Genomic DNA, 18802 nt, shown 5'->3' with positions numbered 1-18802 from the left:
ACGAAATTGTGTTGTTCGTAGTGAGGTGGATGGACCTAGAGTCTGTCATACAGAGTGAAGTATGTCAGAAAGAGAAAAACAAATACCGTATGCTAACACATATACATGGAATCTTAAAAAAAAATGGTTGTGAAGAAACCAAGGGCAGGACAGGAATAAAGACACAGATGTAGAGAATGGACTTGAGGACATGGGGAGGGGAAAGGGTAAGCTGGCATGAAGTGAGAGAGTGGCATGGACATATATACAATACCAAATGTGCAATAGATAGCTAGTGGGAAGCAGCCGTATAGCATAGGGAGATCAGCTCGGTGCTTTGTGACCACTTAGAGGGGTGGGATAGGGATGGTGGGAGGGAGACGCAAGAGGGAGGAGATATGGGGATATATGTATATGTATAGCTGATTCACTTTGTTATAAAGCAGAAACAAACACACCATTGTAAAGCAATTATACTCCAATAAAGATGTTGAAAAAAAAGAGATATAAGACAATTTTATAAATTTTGTAAACAATGATGGAACTTTTATTACAGCCCAGTTAAACATATTTTTAAGCTTAGTTTATTTTAAATTACTTACAATTTATTTAAAAATATTTAGGGGAATTGAATTAAGTTATAAAATCCTCCTTAAAAGAGTTTGTTAAATTTTACTAGATTTTTAAGTTTGTTACTTTTATAAATTAAGCTCTTGTTTTTAAAACGAATGCACCCTTGGTTGGTTTTCCTGTGAACAAAACCACTCTCAAGGGCAACATAAAACTCTCACTGACACTGACTGGCCATCACTTCATTCCATGGTGGCCTGCCAGGCTCCCCATCTGTAAAATGTCCCACCACTCACAGTGCCATCTGTGTGAATGAGACAGAGCCACTCCCCCAGGGTGGAAGCCGATGCGTGGTAGGTGAGTGGAGATGGGCTGGGTTCAGTTCCACTCAGCCCACAGGCCAGCTGCCCATCGGCCCAGCCCAACCTGCACAACTGAGTCTGAGTCTGGTGCCTTGAGCCAGCTGCAGATCTTCTCAAGACAGCATATGAGACAGGTTCCTTTCACCTCCCAGCTTGTGTACCCTCTTAGAAACTAGAACGACCTGCTGGCTTTCTCTTGGTTTCTGTGCTGCTAATTGCCTGCCAGACCTTGGGCAATTACTCAACCACAATAGACCTCAGTTTCCTCATCTGTAAAATGGGGATAGCAATACAAATGTCAGGGACAATTACGACAGAGGATTAGATGATCCTGTTGGGCAGGGATCTGAAATGATAATTTGTGACATCTATAGAGTGCTTTTGTGCCTTACATGAATAAGTCCATAACCATAATAACTGTGTAAGAGTTTATCAGATGATCACACGCTCATCACTTTAGCTCACTGGAGCCTCCTGGCAGCCCTGGAAGAAGGCAGGGAAGGTGGTGGACAGCCCTGCAGCCTCACCCTCCTGCACTGTCCTCTGGCCACCCCATGATGCTGTTTTGTTTCTGCTGCCTGGATTGCCCTCTTTAACCCACTTTTCCTGTCTGTCCCTGATGGCTTGGGTCAGATCCCACCTTACAAGGTCTTCCTGGATGCACCTCTCCAAATTAGTTTTGTCTGTATCTCCCTTGCAGCACCATTTTACAGTCTCTCCCCACATTCGTAGATACCCTAATCGCATGTCAGTTTTCCCCCCATTCGACTGTGAACTCCCTGAAGCCAGGGGCCATCCACCTGGCCTGCAGCCCCAGTGCTCAGCACAGTACCTGGAGCAAAGAAGGTCAAACAGAAAGATGTACAAATTATTGTTGCTGAAACCTGGTTCATCATCTATCCCATGGCCCCAGCCAGAAACTCAGAGTCATCCTAGATACTTTCGACTCCCTCAAAACCTTCACCCAATCCATCAGGAGCCATCTGTTCCGGCACCTAACATTTATTTCCTGAATATTCACATTTCTTTCCCTCTCTCCCTTCCCCCACCAGCTGTGCCATCATCTCTGTGGACCACTGTCACCATCCCCTAACTGGTATCCCTGGCCCCTCCTCCAATCCATTCTTCATACAGAAATCAGGATGACTTTTCAAACAAGCAAATCCTTCCCCTGCTGAGGTTCTTCAAGGTTTCTCCTTGCGCTGAGAATAAAGAGGTTTTACCCTGTTCCATGGCCTCATCTCGCTGACCAGCCTGCTCCCACCGTCTCCCAGCTCTCTATGCCCCGGCCTCCCATGCTCTGCTCCTTTCCATTTACAGCTTTTGCACATGCTGTTGTCTCCTCCTGTGACCTTCTCTTGCTTCCTCTTCTCCTGTTCATACTACTCATCCTCCATCTCTCAACTCCCCTTCCCAGGGAAGCAGATGTGACCAGGCCCCTGCTACAGGCTCTCCTAGTCCCTGACACTTTCTTTCATATCCCTTATCACAGCTAATTACTTGCATTCTTTTCCGTTAATGTTTCTCCTGCTAGACTGGAGCTTCAAAGGGCAGGACCGTGTCAATTTCGTAAATCATTGTACCTAAAACAGTACCTGACCCAGGGAAAGCCCTGACTAGATACTTGTCGAATGAATGAATAAATGAGAGACTTTTCTGTGCCAGGCTCTGTCCTATCTGTAAAATGTAGCGTTCCAAGGTTACATGAGACAACCAGTCTTAGGAACTTAGTTTTCTGCCCTTCTTCCTGTTTCCATGGTGACAAGCAATGCCTCCTGGGTACACACACGCTGACCTTGGATCCAAGCTTTATTAGAGTCTGTAAACAGGATTACCAAGCGCTGCCCGAGACTATCTGGAGAAAGGCTGATTCTTGCCATTGCACACAGTTCTAATCCCATAATCCACCTGGTTTTTTTCTTCTCAGACTCTCCTGATGCACCATCACAGCAGCCCAGAGCTGGGGCAGTGCTCCTGGTGTAGGGCCCTGTTCAGAAATCAGGGACCTATAGACCCTGTCCTTGAACCCCCTGCTTCCACAGCTTAGAAAAGCCCTGAGCAATAACCATGTTCCAGGCTCGGTGCTGGGTATTTTAACCTAGGTCATTTCTTGGACGGTATAGAGCAGGCTGCTGGAGGAGAAAGTGCACTGACTGTGCTCGAGGTCAGAAGAGCTGGGTTCGAAGGCTGACTCAACTCCATCCTAGCCATGGTGTCATCATGGGCATCCAGGCTGCAACGTTTCAGTTTCCTTAATCTATAAAATGGGGATTACAGTGCCCACCTTCCAGGGAGGATTCATTTATGGAAACACTCATGGCATGACCCCTGGAATACAGGTGATATTTAGGATTAACTAAATGTTAGTCCCAGAAAGGGACTTGGTGATCTGGTCCAATGTCTCACTCTACAGATGGGAAACTAGGCCCAGAGTGGGCAAGCAGCTCTCCCAAAGCCACACAGCTAGAAATAGCAGGTCCAGGACTAAACAGAGACCTCTCAAAATCTCACTGGGTGGGTAGAAGGGATGGAGCAAACTCACTTGAAACAAGGAGGGGCTGAGAGGGGCCCTGCAGGAGGAGGGGGGACAGTGGGCCGGGCGATTTCACAGCTTTGTCTCCTCCTGTCTGCCTCCAAGGGCCCTGGACAGGCACCCACGTTTCCTAGACACAGACAGAGCTCCCAACACATTATAAGAGATGCAGTTACCCGAGGGGGGGTGTCAAGGAAACCGTCTTTGAAAGGCTTGTTATTCTTATGAAGAATTGCAGGAGACAAGGCCTTCTCAAAACAAGAACTCGCGCCCCGCCCCTCCCCCCCACGGGACTCTGTGGCCTCTATTCTAGCAATTATCATGGTGTTCGGTAATTGCCTGCCTCTCCCCCTAGCTCATGGGCTGCGTTTTGTTCATCTCTGCATCGTCAGTCAGATGTCTGGCTCATAGTACCTGGCAGCTATCTGTGGGAGTAATGGGTGGCTGGCATATAGCTTTTTCTCTTTATTCTATTTGATGTTTTTTTCTCTTTTATCCATTCATTGGACAAAGTCTGCTGAGCCTGCACTCTGGGTTAGGTCCTCTGCTGGGGGAACAGGTGGGAATGAGCCCGGGGCCCTGACTTGCGGAGCCCCCCGCGTGGGGTGCACACCACGAACACTGTAAAGCTACCAGTGCACCAGGACCATCAGCCCTGGCCCCAAGCCCTCATCTGCCTGAGTTTCTCCAACCGGAGAGGCCTGAAAGTCCTTTCAGTGCGAAGACGTCACTTTGCTTGAGAAGTCCTTTCTCTCTGGGCCCTGAAAGCACAACTCCGCAGAGACACTTCAAAGGCGCCCAGGCTGAAAGGACAGACCTGGGGATCATCGGGTCTCCTGAACTTGTGCTGCTGTCTCCCGCTGGCTGGCCCCAGCCTCTGCCTGCGCTACCCCGGTGGGGGGGGGGGGGGTGCGGGGGGGTCAGGACCACACAGCCGGGTGAGGCAGCCCACCCTCTGTAGCCTGGACCCTGAACAGAAGCCTGTATTTCTGTCAGCTCCATTCCCTGTGTCCCTGCCCTGATCCGGGTTCTGTGCTGTGGGGCCACCCTTCCAGAGAATGCCATGCTGCCTGACCCAGGACTGATATCTGAAGATATTCCTGGCTTCTCTGGGCAACGCATGTCCCCCAACAGCTCAGAGCCCTCACCGTTCTGACCGCTCTCCTCACTGCACATCTCCGTTGGCTCCCCTCCCTTGGAAAGTGTGCCCCCAGAACTGAAAGGGATGTCGCAGTTACAGTCTCCAAGAAGCAGCACCCGCCACCTCCACCCTGGCACCTCTACTGATACGGCCCTCGGCAGCTCTCTCTAAGGCACGTCAGTGCTGTTGCCCAGCACCACTGCCCATCTGCCTAGTAACGCCCTCAGCAACTAAAGGTTCAGGTCCGGGGTTACTCCCTCAGGGAGATCACCCTGACCCTCCACCTCCAGGGGTCGAGTACTCCTTCTCCTATGTCCCCGCAGCCCCCTCTGTCCCCATCCCCTCGCCCCATCACAGCAGCCTCCATCAGATGAGCTGCCTACCGTTCTGTAGCTGCCTCTCCAGACTGGGGTTCTTTAGGGCAGAGACCATGTCTGCTTCACTCTCTTTCCTCTGTCTTTCCCTCCCTCCCTCTTTCCTTCCCCACCCTTCGCCCTCCCCTCCTCTTTACTCCCTCCATCTTTCCACAAAAAACATTTAATAAATGCCTACTCAGTGCCAGGCTACTGACGAGAGTGGAGAGCCAGAGCACCCTGGCATAGGGCTGGCACATACAGGAGGCCTGCACCCCAAATGGGAAGATTAAAAACAAAAGCTCACACAAGATCAAACTCTAACAACTGCATTTACAAGACACACAAATGCTTTCCTATTCTTAACTGCCTTAGCACCTTTTTTGTCCTCCCAAACTGTAAGCTCTCTTTATGGTTTTCTAAGAGGACTTTACATTCAATGTGGCACATTGTATTCTCACAGCAGCCCGTCACCCAGGCAGACAGGGGTCACTCGTGCCCCCACTTTCCAGAGGTGGAAGCGGGGCTCTGAAGGGTCACATAGTGAGTCGGTGGCAACGTTAAGACCTTAACTGAGGATGACAGACTTTTGGTTAAGCTCTTTCCTTTTTACAACAGTATCCCTCAGGGGTGTGACTTCAACCATAGATATTCCAAATTTGTCTGCTGAGGTCTGAACCGGGTCTGGCTTGACATGACTCTGACTGGTTCTGCCTGGTCCAGGAGGCTGGAGCCATTGACCTCTGCAGGTCCCCAGTTTCGAGCTCCCAACTGTTTCTCCTGAGAGTTGCCCCTCTGGGACTCCAACAACCAATCCCCCTTTGCCTCAGCCCTTCCCGCATCCACTACATGAGGACCTCCCTGGTTTACCTCCTGGTGTTCAGCAGACCCTGGCAAAGAAAATCGTCTCAGAAAACAGGGGCATCCTGGTCTAAGAGTGCCCATCTGCACCCACACCTGTAAACCCTACCTGTATGGCTGCCAGCCAGTCTACCAGCCCGGGGCTACAAAGGGAGTCCACCCAGATATGGCTCATTTGCACAGGAAGAGCAGCTAGGACCATGGCTAAAAAAATGGCTGCCAACACAAGGCTTAATTCTGGGTGGAGGGGGGTGGGTAGGAGGTAGTAACTGTGCTGATCAAACTCAGCATCTGTGACCTTCATCTGACTCACTTTCCAAAGATGATGAGAATACTTAGGGTCACTGAAGGTTTTGGAGCAAGGAAGAGAGAGGATGAAGAGACTGCCCTTTCAGGAATTCTTTACAGTAGGAATCCTAGAGATGGTCCCAAGTACTGGACAAGGAATGGGTTTCAGTCACCCAAACCAGGCTCCAAATCCTGGCTCACCACTTACAAGTTGTGTGACTTTGTTATTTAATCACCTAGTCTTGACTTGTTTATCTGTGAATGGGGATGATGCCTACAACAGACTCTCTAGCCCTATTGTGAGGATTAAATGCGAACAACTGTGTAAAGGTCAAATAAATGCTCCTTCCCTTCCCCTAGGTTGTGCCATCTCTGCATTTTACAGAAGTGGCACCAGATAGCTGGGGCAGATTCCTAGTTCGGATTTTTCTCCACCACTCCAGGTCCCCTGTGGGAAGATGTGTTCTCCTGAAGTACAGGGAGATGGTTGCAGTACATAGCTAGATAGTTTTGTTTTCTGCCCTGTGTTGTTGTTGCTTTTTCTTTCTTTCTTTAAAAACTTTTTACTTTATTTATTTTTTGGCCACGCCATGCGTGGCATGTGGGATCTTAGTTCCCTGACCAGGGATCGAACCCATGCCCCCTGCAGTGGAAGCACGGAGTCTTAACCACTGGACCACCAGGGAAGTCCCTGCGTTTTCCTTTTTACATTTTTGCTGGTAAATACCTTTTCTGGATATAACCTCCTAAGAACTAAATAAATTCCCATTTGTATAAAAAATATTTTAAAAGCTCCCTTGGTTGTTTTAACACCAAGAAGGCAAAGTCAGGGGCATAGTTGACTGTCTCGATGAGCTGCCATGAATCTGACAATCTTGCTAATGACGCTTTTAAAAATGTGAAGTTCTGCATTAAAAGGATCATACACCATGATCAAGTGGGGTTTACCCCAGGAATGCAAGGATTCTTCAGCATACACAAATCAGTCAAGGTGATACACCATATTAACAAACCGAAGGAGAAAAAATCATATGATCATCTCAATAGATACAGAAAAAGCTTTCGACAAAATTCAACACCGATTTATGATGAAAACCCCTCCAAAAAGCAGGCATAGAGGGAACTTACCTGAACATAATAAAGGCCATATATGACAAATCCACAGCCAACATCGTTCTCAATGGTGAAAAACTGAAATCACTTCCTCTAAGATCAGGAACAAGACAAGGTTATCCGCTCTCACCACTATTATTCAACATAGTTTTGGAAGCTTTAGCCACAGCAATCAGAGAAGAAAAAGAAATAAAAGGAATCCAAATCGGAAAAGAAGAAGTAAAGCTGTCACTGTTTGCAGATGACATGATACTATACCTAGAGAATCCTAAAGATGCTACCAGAAAACTACTAGAGCAAATCAATGAATTTGGTAAAGTAGTAGGATACAAAATTAATGCACAGAAATCTCTTGCATTCCTATACACTAATGATGAAAAATCTGAAAGAGAAATTAAGGAAACACTCTCATTTACCATTGCAACAAAAAGAATAAAATACCTAGGAATAAACCTACTTAAGGAGACAAAACACCTGTATGCAGAAAACTATAAGACACTGATGAAAGAAATTAAAGATGATACAAACAGACGGAGAGATATACCATGTTCTTGGATTGGAAGAACCAACATTGTGAAAATGACTATACTACCGAAAGCAATCTACGGATTCAATGCAATCCCTATCAAACTACCACTGGCATTTTTCACAGAACTAGAACAAAAAATTTCACAATTTGTATGGAAACACAAAAGACCTCGAATAGCCAAAGCAATCTGGAGAACGAAAAACGGAGCTGGAGGAATCAGGCTCCCTGACTTCAGACTATACTACAAAGCTACAGTAATCAAGATAGTATCGTACTGGCACAAAAACAGATATGCAGATCAATGGAACAGGATAGAAAGCCCAGAGATAAACCCACGCACATATGGTCACCTTATCTTTGATAAAGGAGGCAGGAATGTACAGTGGAGAAAGGACAGCCTCTTCAATAAATGGTGCTGGGAAAACTGGACAGGTACATGTAGAAGTATGAGATTAGATCACTCCATAACACCATATACAAAAATAAGCTCAAAATGGATTAAAGACCTAAATGCAAGGCCAGAAACTATCAAACTCTTAGAGGAAAACATAGGCATTAACACTCTATGACAGAAAGCACAGCAAGATGCTTTTTGACCCACCTCCTAGAGAAATGGAAATAAAAACAAAAATAAACAAATGGGACCTAATGAAACTTCAAAGCTTTTGCACAGCAAAGGAAACCATAAACAAGACCAAAAGACAACCCTCAGAATGGGAGAAAATATTTGCAAATGAAGCAACTGACAAAGGATTAATCTCCAAAATTTACTCCAAAATCTCCCAAGTCTCCATATTGAGCTCATGCAGCTCAATATCAAAAAAACAAACAACCCAATCCAAACACGGGCAGAAGACCTAAATAGACATTTCTCCAAAGAAGATATACAGATGGCCAACAAACACACGAAAGGATGCTCAACATCACTAATCATTAGAGAAATGCAAATCAAAACTACAATGAGGTATCACCTCCCACCAGTCAGAATGGCCATCATCAAAAAATCTACCAAGAATAAATGCTGGAGAGAGTGTGGAGAAAAGGGAACCCTCTTGCCCTGTTGGTGGGAATGTAAATTGATACAGCCACTATGGAGAACAGTATGGAGGTTCCTTAAAAAACTAAAAATAGAACTATCATAAGACCCAGCAATCCCACTACTGGGCATATACCCTGAGAAAACCATAATTCAAAAAGAGTCATGTACCACAATGTTCATTGCAGCTCTATTTACAATAGTCAGGACATGGAAACAACCTAAGTGTCCATCGACAGATGAATGGATAAAGAAGATGTGGCACATATACACAAATGGAATATTACTCAGCCATAAAAAGAAATGAAATTGAGTTATTTGTAGTGAGGTGGATGGACCTAGAGTCTGTCATACAGAGTGAAGTAAGTCAGAAAGAGAAAAACAAATACCATATGCTAATACATATATACGAAATATAAAAAAGAATGGTTATGAAGAACCTAGGGGCAGGATGGGAATAAAGACACAGACCTATTAGAGAATGGACTTGAGAACATGGGGAGGGGCAATGGTAAGCTGGGACAAAGTGAGAGAGTGGCATGGACATATATACAGTACCAAATGTAAAACCGAAAGCTAGTGGGAAGCAGCCGCATACCACAGGGAGATCAGCTCGGTGCTTTGTGACCACCTAGAGGGGTGGGATGGGGAGGGTGGGAGGGAGGGAGACGCAAGAGGGAGGAGATATGGGGATATATGTATACATATAGCTGATTCACTTTGTTATAAAGCAGAAACTAACACACCATTGTAAAGCAATTATACTCCGATAAAGATGTTAAAAAAAAAAAAAAAAAGTGAAGTTCTGGACTAAGGCTGCCAGACAGTAATGGCTCAGTCCTTGTCTATCTGGGAACTTGCAAATCAATCTTTGTCCTTCCCCCTACCCCATCTAAAGCAAAGGATGGGATCTTGAGCCATTAATCAAAAATTGGTTTGGTGTGTCCAGAGGGGATCGATGAAAATGACCGTGTAATTGCAGAAATGGAATCTGCACCAGGAGGTTGATTAATAAGGTGCTCAGGGAGGAGGGGCTGGGGAAGGGCTGGGAAGGCGAGGGGGCAGCAAGAGCCAGTACTAGAGGGGCATCATCTCAAGCTGTTGTGTGGCAGAGAGAGTGGCTTTGCCACGTGTAGCTCCAGCCACCACCACTCCGTTGGGACTAAGGGTGGTAAGTAACTGGGAAGTGGTGGTGAGCAAATTACCCGTAAAGTGAACTGTGACAAGGGTGTTCCACTTACAGTTCACAGAGGCCTTCGTATGCACCCTTACGGGGCCCTCATAATAGTCCTCTGAAGCACAAACAGGATTTTCTGTGATCAGACCTCTTACCACCTGCTACCCACACTCTGGAACCAAACAGATTCAGGTCACACTATACTCCTTGCTGACCAAACTCCTACCTTCTGAATTTGGGAGTCGTATAGGTCTGGGTAGTGGTTGATACTTGTATTCTTGTTATTTCTTTGAGGCTCAAAGAAAGTAAGAAATTCAGCCAAGGTTACACAGCTACTAACTAGTAGAGCTTGGATTTAGAACCAGGCCTGCTGGCTCTAATTCCCAGCCCTTGTTGCTAAGACATGCCCCTGGACGATGCCTCTGCCATCACGGAGTTAGCAGCTCTGCACTGGGCAGGGGCTGGGCTCAGCCAGCCTCTTAAGATTACCCTCTAACCACGAGTCTATGATTTTATGAAGTCAGGACTGTTTAGAAAAAGTGGCCACATGACGTACAGAGGAGGCTGGCCCGGAGGCTGGCCATTATAAAAGCAGCGGTTGACTCCTCTGTGCTCAGCCGTTGCTGTGACCTTTCTTGAAACCAGCCCTGTCTTGTGAGCAGAGCCAGTTACTAGGCAGAATGAAGCCTTGCGGAGGCTCAGTGGTGCCTATGGAGGCAGATGGCGAATATCATCAGTCATTCATTCGCTCACTGTTCATTCAGCAAACACTATAGAAGACATTATCTGTGGAAGACAATGGGCTGGGAGCTAGGGCTACAAAGATGAGCAGAAGGACAGGGTCTTTGCCCTGGGGGAGCATAGTCTAGTGGGGGGGGGGGGACACACACACACATATGAGCAGATGACACAGTACGTGTGCTAAGTTCCACGATGAAGAACACACAGGGAGCATCTTACCCAGCCTGGGAGGTGCGGGAAAGGCTTCCTGGAGCTGTCCCCTGAGCGGAGTCTTGAAGGATGAGTTAGCCAGGTGGAGAAGCAGGAGAAGGGCAATCTGAGCAGGTGGGTGAGCGTGGGTAAAGCATGGAGGTGAGAAGCAGCATGGTGCGCTGAGCAGACATAAGCTTCTGCAGGCCGAGAGAGGAACCCACGGACGGTTTAAAGCAGGGCGTGACATGGTCAGAACTGCATGTTCTAAAGATCCCTCCGGCAGCTTAAACCAGTACCAGTGGCGGTAATTTGCGTATCTCAGCATCTGAAGCTCCCTTGGCCCCAGGTAAGATGTCCAGGTTGAAATAGATATACACAATACCAAATTAACAAGCGACTGGGGGCCACTTATATGAGGACAAGGGACAGAGAGTTAAGCTCGGTTCCACTGTTTGAAATAAAATGCACAAGCTGGCGGTCTCTGATCCAACACCTCCAGTGTCAGGTTTGGGCACCTGTTTTATCTTGGTATCTCTAGTACCAAGTATATTTCTTATGAATGAAAACAGTTGGATCATTCTGTATTCAGTAACCCAGTCAGTTAATTTAGCACCCAAAGGAGAAAACCTATATATTTGGCTGAGACAATTGGTCAATTCATTCAGGAGGTTTGAGCCAGTTGTGTGTGAAAACCTGACCCAACTCTTACTTCCCCTCATTTGTATCTGGTTCCCAAGACTTAGAGGGGATCCTAGGTGAGCCTGCAGTTTGCCCAAGCAGACAGGGCACCTCGAGGTGAGGATATAGCTTAGGAGTCCAACTCATCTGAAACCTGACTCCCTTCAGGCCGGCCTCCTCCCTTGGGTGAAAGGGAGAAGCAGCCCAGGCTGTGGAGCAGCCAGGTGCAGCTGGCACACACCCTCCTCCCTGAGCTTCCCTCTCCTGTCTGTCACCTGGTGCAAACACCTGCTCCACTACATCAGGAGGGCTCAGCGGGACTGCACAGAAAGAAAGGCTTCGTAAGCAATCAGTAGTTATAAATTCTTAGAATATTACTGCTTAGGTTTGTGAACTCAAGGTAATTCAGTAGCTGGGATTCTTTAAAAGTGTTCTTCTTGATCAGTGTTTGCCTCAATCAGCTTCATCTATTGTCAGAGTAATTATCAAAAAGACAGAGAACACAGACCTTTCAAGTACTGTACAGGGAAGGCAGAGGGGCCTGAAATGGGCTCTATTTAGTGTCCACTATGGGTTCCCTAGAGCCATCAAGTCATTTCGTCCTCACTCCTCTCATATGAGGTGGGTATTCGTGTCCCAATTTTTAGAGGAGGACAGTCTGTGTTTAGTGAAAGACACAGACTGGCATAGCTGCCACCGACGTCCATCCATGAACCTGGTAAAGGCCTATGGGCACCGCCACTGTTAACCCGTATTCACATGCTAAGGAAGAAAATATGTAAGGATGGCAACTCTGTTATTAAAGCTATTCTAGGATGGTCTAGGTGTCATGAGGATCGATGCATCAGTGGCAGTGGGATGGAGAGCTTGGGATCACGTGCCGGGTTCTGCACGAGGGGAAGCCGAGCAGGGTTGGTTCCATTGGTTGGAAACAGCTGCCTCTCCTGTCTTGGCTCGGCTGTCCCTGCTGCTGTCCCTGCCCTGTGGGCCTCCGGTGGGGCTGCTCTAGGTCTCCCCTTAACTGTAGATGGTCCACGGTCTACATCCTGAAAGAAACTTCTTATACCTGAGGTCCTGAAAATGTAAACTGCTCTAAGCATTTTAGTAGGGAGAGGGTCTTGAAACCGTGATGCTCATAGAGGGAGTCCGCACACAGAGGGCGTCCGCTTGACACTCCCTGAATCTATGGGAAGCAGGCTGTGCATTTTTAAACCCTAGTGGCAAAAAAAAATGAGGGAAGAACTTCACTAAGAACACAAACTCTAAGGAAGGATTAAACTACGCTTATAATGAATGTAGCAGTGGGGACCTATTTTAAAACTAGAGGCTGGTTTTGACTTCATTTGCTGTTTCAGGGAGGTGATGATAGTGAGGGGTGGAGATTCGCCTCCTGGGCTTGGGCAGCATCAGGGAGCACAGCGGAAGTGAGGCTGAGGCTCCAGGTGAGCCTGACCACGGGGTGGTTCCCACCTTCCTGCTTCTCCGCGGCCCATTCTTGCCCTTTGATTCTGAGTGCGTCTCACCTTCTCCTGGGTTATTCTCAGTGTCTTCATACATGTGTGTTTTCTGGGTGTCTTCTCTCTTTGCCTGTTTCTACTTCTCCTGTCTTTTCATCTCTCAATCCCTAGTTTTGATCAAACAATTCTTAACTGATCAAAAGAGAGCTAATAATATACTTTTAGGTATGTTTTATTATTGGACAGTATTTTGCATTTTCTGCCTCATACAAAAGCAGGCAGGTGGGTGGAATGCTTTCTGTTCATCTGGAAAACAAATATATAGTGTTTTGTTCCACATACACGATCCTTGATTATTCCTACCACGGCTCCTACTCAAAGCCCAGATTTTGAGAAACAGCAACAGAATGAGTCCCAGCCTAGCTCCCAGCCTAGAGCAAGAGAGGACCTGTGGCTGGTGCCCGGTTTGAGGGTGAGGGTGAGAAGCACGATGGCAGGAGCATGCGCAGGTGGGGTACAGCTGGGGGTGTGAATAGAGACCCTGGTTAGTGACCTCCCCACCCCACCCCCGACGGCACCAGGACATCCACGGCACCCTGACCCTCTCAAAGGACTGAGCTCACCTGGCATTGGGCTCCCACATCTCTGCTCCTGCAGCCCTTCTGCCTGTCATGACTGGCCGCCCCCCACCCGGCTCTGTTCACTTGGTCGCCACCTGCCCATCCACTGAGGTCCTCCCTGACCCACAGAATCTGCTAGAACAGACTCCTTCTTCATGTTTCACTGTGATCGGAGGTGGGGTCTCAGCCATCCTGCTTCTCTGCTCCAAGCACACTGCCTGGCGCATGAGAGGTATTCAGTCAACATGCACTGGCAAAAGGAAGCGGGATCCCAAAGGACAGAATCTTTTGTCTCCCATTCCAGCAGAAGGACATCCAAGTGGGCACCCTCGGCCCCGGCTCTGAGGTGCCCACCCTTCTGCCCTCCTGCCTGTAGGCCTGCCCCTGCATGCCCCGCATACCCACATGCCACCCACTCGCCAAGGTTCCCCCCCATGAAGACTACAGATTCCCCACTCCCGGTGGGAAGAATCCTGTCTTCCATCTGAGCTCCCAGCTCCCTGGCCTGTTGTTACCTTGTTTGGACTCCCTTACGGCGGCTTCCACACCCCCGTGTTAGGTGCACACCCGACTGTCACGCCATCACCCACACAGCGAGCCAGCCCCTGAGCGTGGAGCCTCCACAGTGACCAGATTAAATAAGTGAAGGCATCTCTGCCATCTCTCGGGAGGAGAAAAGCCATCACAGACAGTCCTGCGGGTTGACGGGAAGAGGGTGGAGGTCGGGGGCCGGCCTCCCAGTGTGGCGAGGTGGTGCTGGCCACTCACCCCCAGCTACATGGGATCAGATCGTTACACTACCTTGTTGGCCACTGGGTCTCCCGGTCCATCGTCGCCTTTCCCAACACTTAGCTCTGACTGCTTGCAATTAGTATCTGAGAGGCAAGTATCTACAAGAGTCAAGCTGCGTTACGGAGAACCCCAGAGAAACTGCAGGGTGCAGCTCATCTCGTGGAGAGCGGCTCAAATGGCAAAAGTTGGTTCCTTCACCTACTCAGCTGGGCCTTACCAAGGAAATAAGATCAAGAAAGTGGTGTTCGTCTTTAGCATTTATTTATAATTGGAAAAACTGTTTGTCTGTTTTTCTGAGCAAGCACAGACCACAAGCACGTCACAATCAATTGGCTATACATGAATATTTTTGTCATTTTCTTACTAACAGCAGGAATGAAATAGCACCAAGAGAGGTGTGCGCTACACATACATAGACAAGCTGTGGTTCGCAACAAAACCCAGGCCACAAAATCGTAATCAGACGCTTCCGGTCTGCCTTGAGAGAGGCAAAGGCGTAACGGGAGCACCAGCAGATAACAAAAAGCTTTAAGGACCCAACGCACAGCTTTAGGGATCATCTTTGCAGGTGAGTGAAGCAGAAGGTGAGAAAGCTTCAGTCCTAGCTCTTTTGTCAGGGGAGTTCAGGGAACCACAGGGAAGTGTACAAAACTGGGGCGAACAGGCATTTGAAGCTTGGCCACCTTCAGAAAGGCAACACTAAAACACTGCTTGTGAAACTGAAATCAGTTTCAGTCAGCGCGTTTGGGATGCAGAACTAGACCGGCTGAGTTTTATTTGTAAACAGTAGAAATCAAAGGAGGTTTCTTGCCAGTGAAGTGACACATTCAAGAGTCAAAGCGAACTACCAACAGGGTTTTCTCAGTTGGAGGCACTAAAAAGATGGGGAGACTAAAGGCCTGAAAAGACATCCTACAGGTCATCTAAAACGTCAGGTGGGGCAGGGAAGAAACTCAGTGCCTGGGGCCACAAGGTGGGTGGTTAACTCTACAATTGGGGCAACACAAACTTGAATCAGACACAGGGGTGGAGTCCTACGTATCCTGGCTGTGCCGTGGTGGAGACATTTATACACGCTACCCACTACAGCTGGCCCCGTGTCGGGCACACAGGCATCCAATAAGCGAATGTTGAGTGAATGGTCGCCTGTGCGTCGTAAAGTTTGATTTACTTGATCTGCAAAAAAATGGATGACTATTCTACGAAGAAATCCAAATCGTGGCTAACCTCAACATGTCTGACGAATGCCAGATCTCAAGAGAACGAACATACGTTGGCAGATTCTCCGGACAAAGTTAAGATCATGCTGACCGAGCTCTCAGCATGAGATTATTGTTAAGATCAGATAGCAAATACCTGAATCAGTACCGAGATCTACTCTAGCCCTTTCCAGCTAGGCATCAAAATCTGTGATCCATAAACACTGAAACTCACTAACGTTTTCTACCTTCCTCAGTACTTCTTCCTCACAGTTCCTTCCCTGGGACAGAAAGGAAGATGGCAGAGAGGCCTGGCCAAGCGCTTCCTTTCTGCAGGTTCTGTCCTCTTAGGAAATAGGGCCTGCACAGCACAGGCTCAATTAATTTGCAAGAGACTTCTCAATCAGCCCAAAGGTGACAAAGAAAATGGTGTAAATGGGGATTTTGCTGCCTGAATGGTCAGAAGATGAGAGAGCTCGTGGAGGCTCTATTTCCTCCAACTTGAAGGACCTAACGGGACTTTTGAGGTAGGGAACCGTGAGAACTTCACTCATTACCACTGTTATTACAAAAGAAAAGTACGCCTGAGCAGAGGCCGGTGTCACACAACAGCCCAGCGATTTCAGAATGACGGCGACAGGAAGCACCCTGGGGACGTGGGAAATAAAGAGTACCGCGCAACCTACACGCCGCCACGGGGTTTGCAAATGTAGTTTTTCTAGTAGGTATGTGGGGTCTTTCCACAGCTCCCTGGCTAATGCCTACAGCACAACTCTAGCACAGCTAAGGAGGCACTGCTGCCACTGGCAGCTTTGGCCACACAGACACGAGACACACAATGCAGGGAGAGCTGCTTTTATTCAGAAATGAGGTCAAAAATGCTTGCTAATCACATAGCAGGGAACTGTCCTCGTCTTAGGCTAAGTCACAGAAATTTCCCATAACCTGAAGTTCAGCATCTCCTGTCCTCTCTGAGGAACAGAGCAAGCAGAGCCCAGGCAGGAACAGTAAACATTGTCACAGTAGCCACTACATCTGCTTCCTGCTGTGTGTTTCTCAGAAGCAAGAAAGCCACATTCTAAACACACTATCTTTACACCTTGAACTTTCTTCCTCAGTCCTCTGTAACCAGTCACTTTGCAAAATCTGCAGCACTGGATAGGCGGAGAGTTAACAGGAAAACAATCTCCTCATTTTCGTCATCTTCCTATGCTGTCTGGAGTGTACCTACAACACCTAACCTTTCTGCCCTGGCCTAGTTTTGGTCATCAGTGGCACATCATTTACTTGGTATATGATTTAAAGCCCACTGATAGGAAACTAAATGCAGTCACGTGTTTCTAACAGAAGAGTCTATGAAAAAATTACTTAAACTTAACAGACGCAACTCATTTTATTGACATGAAGGCCAGAATATTTTTGTTTGCTTGTTAAATATTTCCACAAATTTTGTCAATTGCCGAAGCCCAGGTCAAGCTTCTATAGCGCATGAGTTTTGGAAAGGAACACTTTTACCTAAAGTTCAAAATTGATCACTGGCACAGACCCTGGGGAGGAACAGGAGGGGGACGCCCTACATTCATGTCTAAGCACCGCCAGGACGGTTCCCCTGTGGTCCCCGGGCCTCCCTCGGCAGGTATATTCTCCCCCGCCAGGAGGCACCGCCCTGCACACAGGCTCTGGCTGGTCCAGGGGCCCGTGGTGCAGACCTGCTCTAGATCTGCACAGGAGGCAGGCCGCCCAGTCTCTGAAACAGGATCCGTCTGTTCAGAGAAACCAAAGAGCTCCTAGGACGTTCAGGACCCATGCAGATGGGAAGCCTCTAATCAATTTTGTGGCCTTTTTTGTTGGTTAGTGAAAAAGAAAAAAGAAAAGGAAGAGAAGAAGCAAGGGAAGTGCAGTGCATTACTCTTTAGCCTCAGCCAGCTTATTGTTCATCTCTGCGCTCTGCTCCTTGTCAGCAGGCGGGGCAGCGCTGGCGCCCTCCGCGCTCTTTTTCTTGGAGGCCCGGCCCAACACCACCTGCTTGTCTTTGGCCTTCCTCTGGGGCTTATGGCTCGCTGAGGTCTTTTTTGGTTTGGAACTCTGGAGACTAGGTTTCTCCACCTGCACGGAGAGACAGACAGACGGCGAACAGAAACACAGAAGGGGAGGGAGTAGGAGGACGAATTTAGAGAGAAGACGTGATTAGTGAAAGGATAACAGTAACAACACAGGACTCGGAGGGGCATGGCGTGTAAAGCCTCTTCAGGGACGCCAGGGCATCCGGCATCTCCCCTCTGAAGCCCCCGGTCAGCCGTTCTGGCCGCCCTCTCGCTGGCCACACTGGCTCCCGCCACCAGCCCTTGCGTCCCGGGCCCCGCCAGGTGGACTGTGTTCTGTGATGCACTCTCTGCTGCCCCTGACCGCGGGAGGACTGTACCTCACCATCCTGCTCAACTCAGGCAGGCACGTGAGTGGCTTTAGGCAATGAGATGTGAGCAGAGGTGATGGGTCACTTCCAGACAGAAGATCAACAGTCAGCCCGTGCTTCCCGATGTGCCCCTTTCCTCTGCCACAGAGAGGCTGCTCTTCACCCTCAGTTCTAGATGGAAGAGGTGCCGAGGAAGAGAGCTGCAGCCCACCCACGGTGGGCCCATACTGGTAAGAAATAAACCTTGGTTGGGCTTCCCTGGTGGCGCAGCGGTTGAGAGTCCGCCTGCCGATGCAGGGGACACGGGTTCGTGCCCTGGTCCGGGAAGATCCCACATGCCGCGGAGCGGCTGGGCCCGTGAGCCATGGCCGCTGAGCCTGCGCATCCGGAGCCTGTGCTCCACGACGGGAGAGGCCACAACAGTGAGAGGCCCGCGTACCGCAAAACATAAAAAAGAAATAAACTTTGTTGATGGAAGACACTGAGATTCTGGGCGGTTTACTACCACAGCAGGAGCCGGCCTTTCCTGTTTCTGAGCTCCTGTGCCCAAACGTCCTCACTGAGAGGCTTGGGCGGGCAGTCGCGCCCAGTGAGGCCTTCAGCGCTGTCCAGCCATCCCCTCCTCCCCGCTGGCTGGCTCCCCAGACGGTCTTCCCCAGGGCTGCTGTTCAAGCCCACTTCCCTCTCCCCAAGCTACCTCCTGCCAGTTCTGCCCCCTCATTCCTGGAAGATGGTTTTTTCTTCTCTTTTTCAAGAACTCTGGGCCAC

The 18802-nt window shown here is 48.6% G+C and overlaps 1 protein-coding gene across 1 annotated transcript in view; it reads right to left on the bottom strand.

The window, feature by feature from the left end:
* The window catches only part of MAP6 (microtubule associated protein 6), a gene marked incomplete at both ends in the record, with an annotated part of 86694 nt that overhangs the window by 8904 nt on the left and 58988 nt on the right, over nt 1-18802 (bottom strand). The window contains one exon of the mRNA XM_082844538.1: nt 17531-17727. Within this exon, the coding sequence (XP_082700664.1) occupies nt 17531-17727 (197 nt within the window). The remainder of the gene's footprint in view (nt 1-17530; nt 17728-18802) is intronic.

This window comes from Leucopleurus acutus, assembly GCF_964270905.1.
Source record: "Leucopleurus acutus genome assembly, chromosome: 8".
In the NCBI taxonomy this organism is placed as follows: domain Eukaryota; kingdom Metazoa; phylum Chordata; class Mammalia; order Artiodactyla; family Delphinidae; genus Leucopleurus; species Leucopleurus acutus.
The sequence above is the reverse complement of the archived record's forward strand: the minus strand, read 5'-3'. Positions and strand labels throughout refer to the sequence as shown.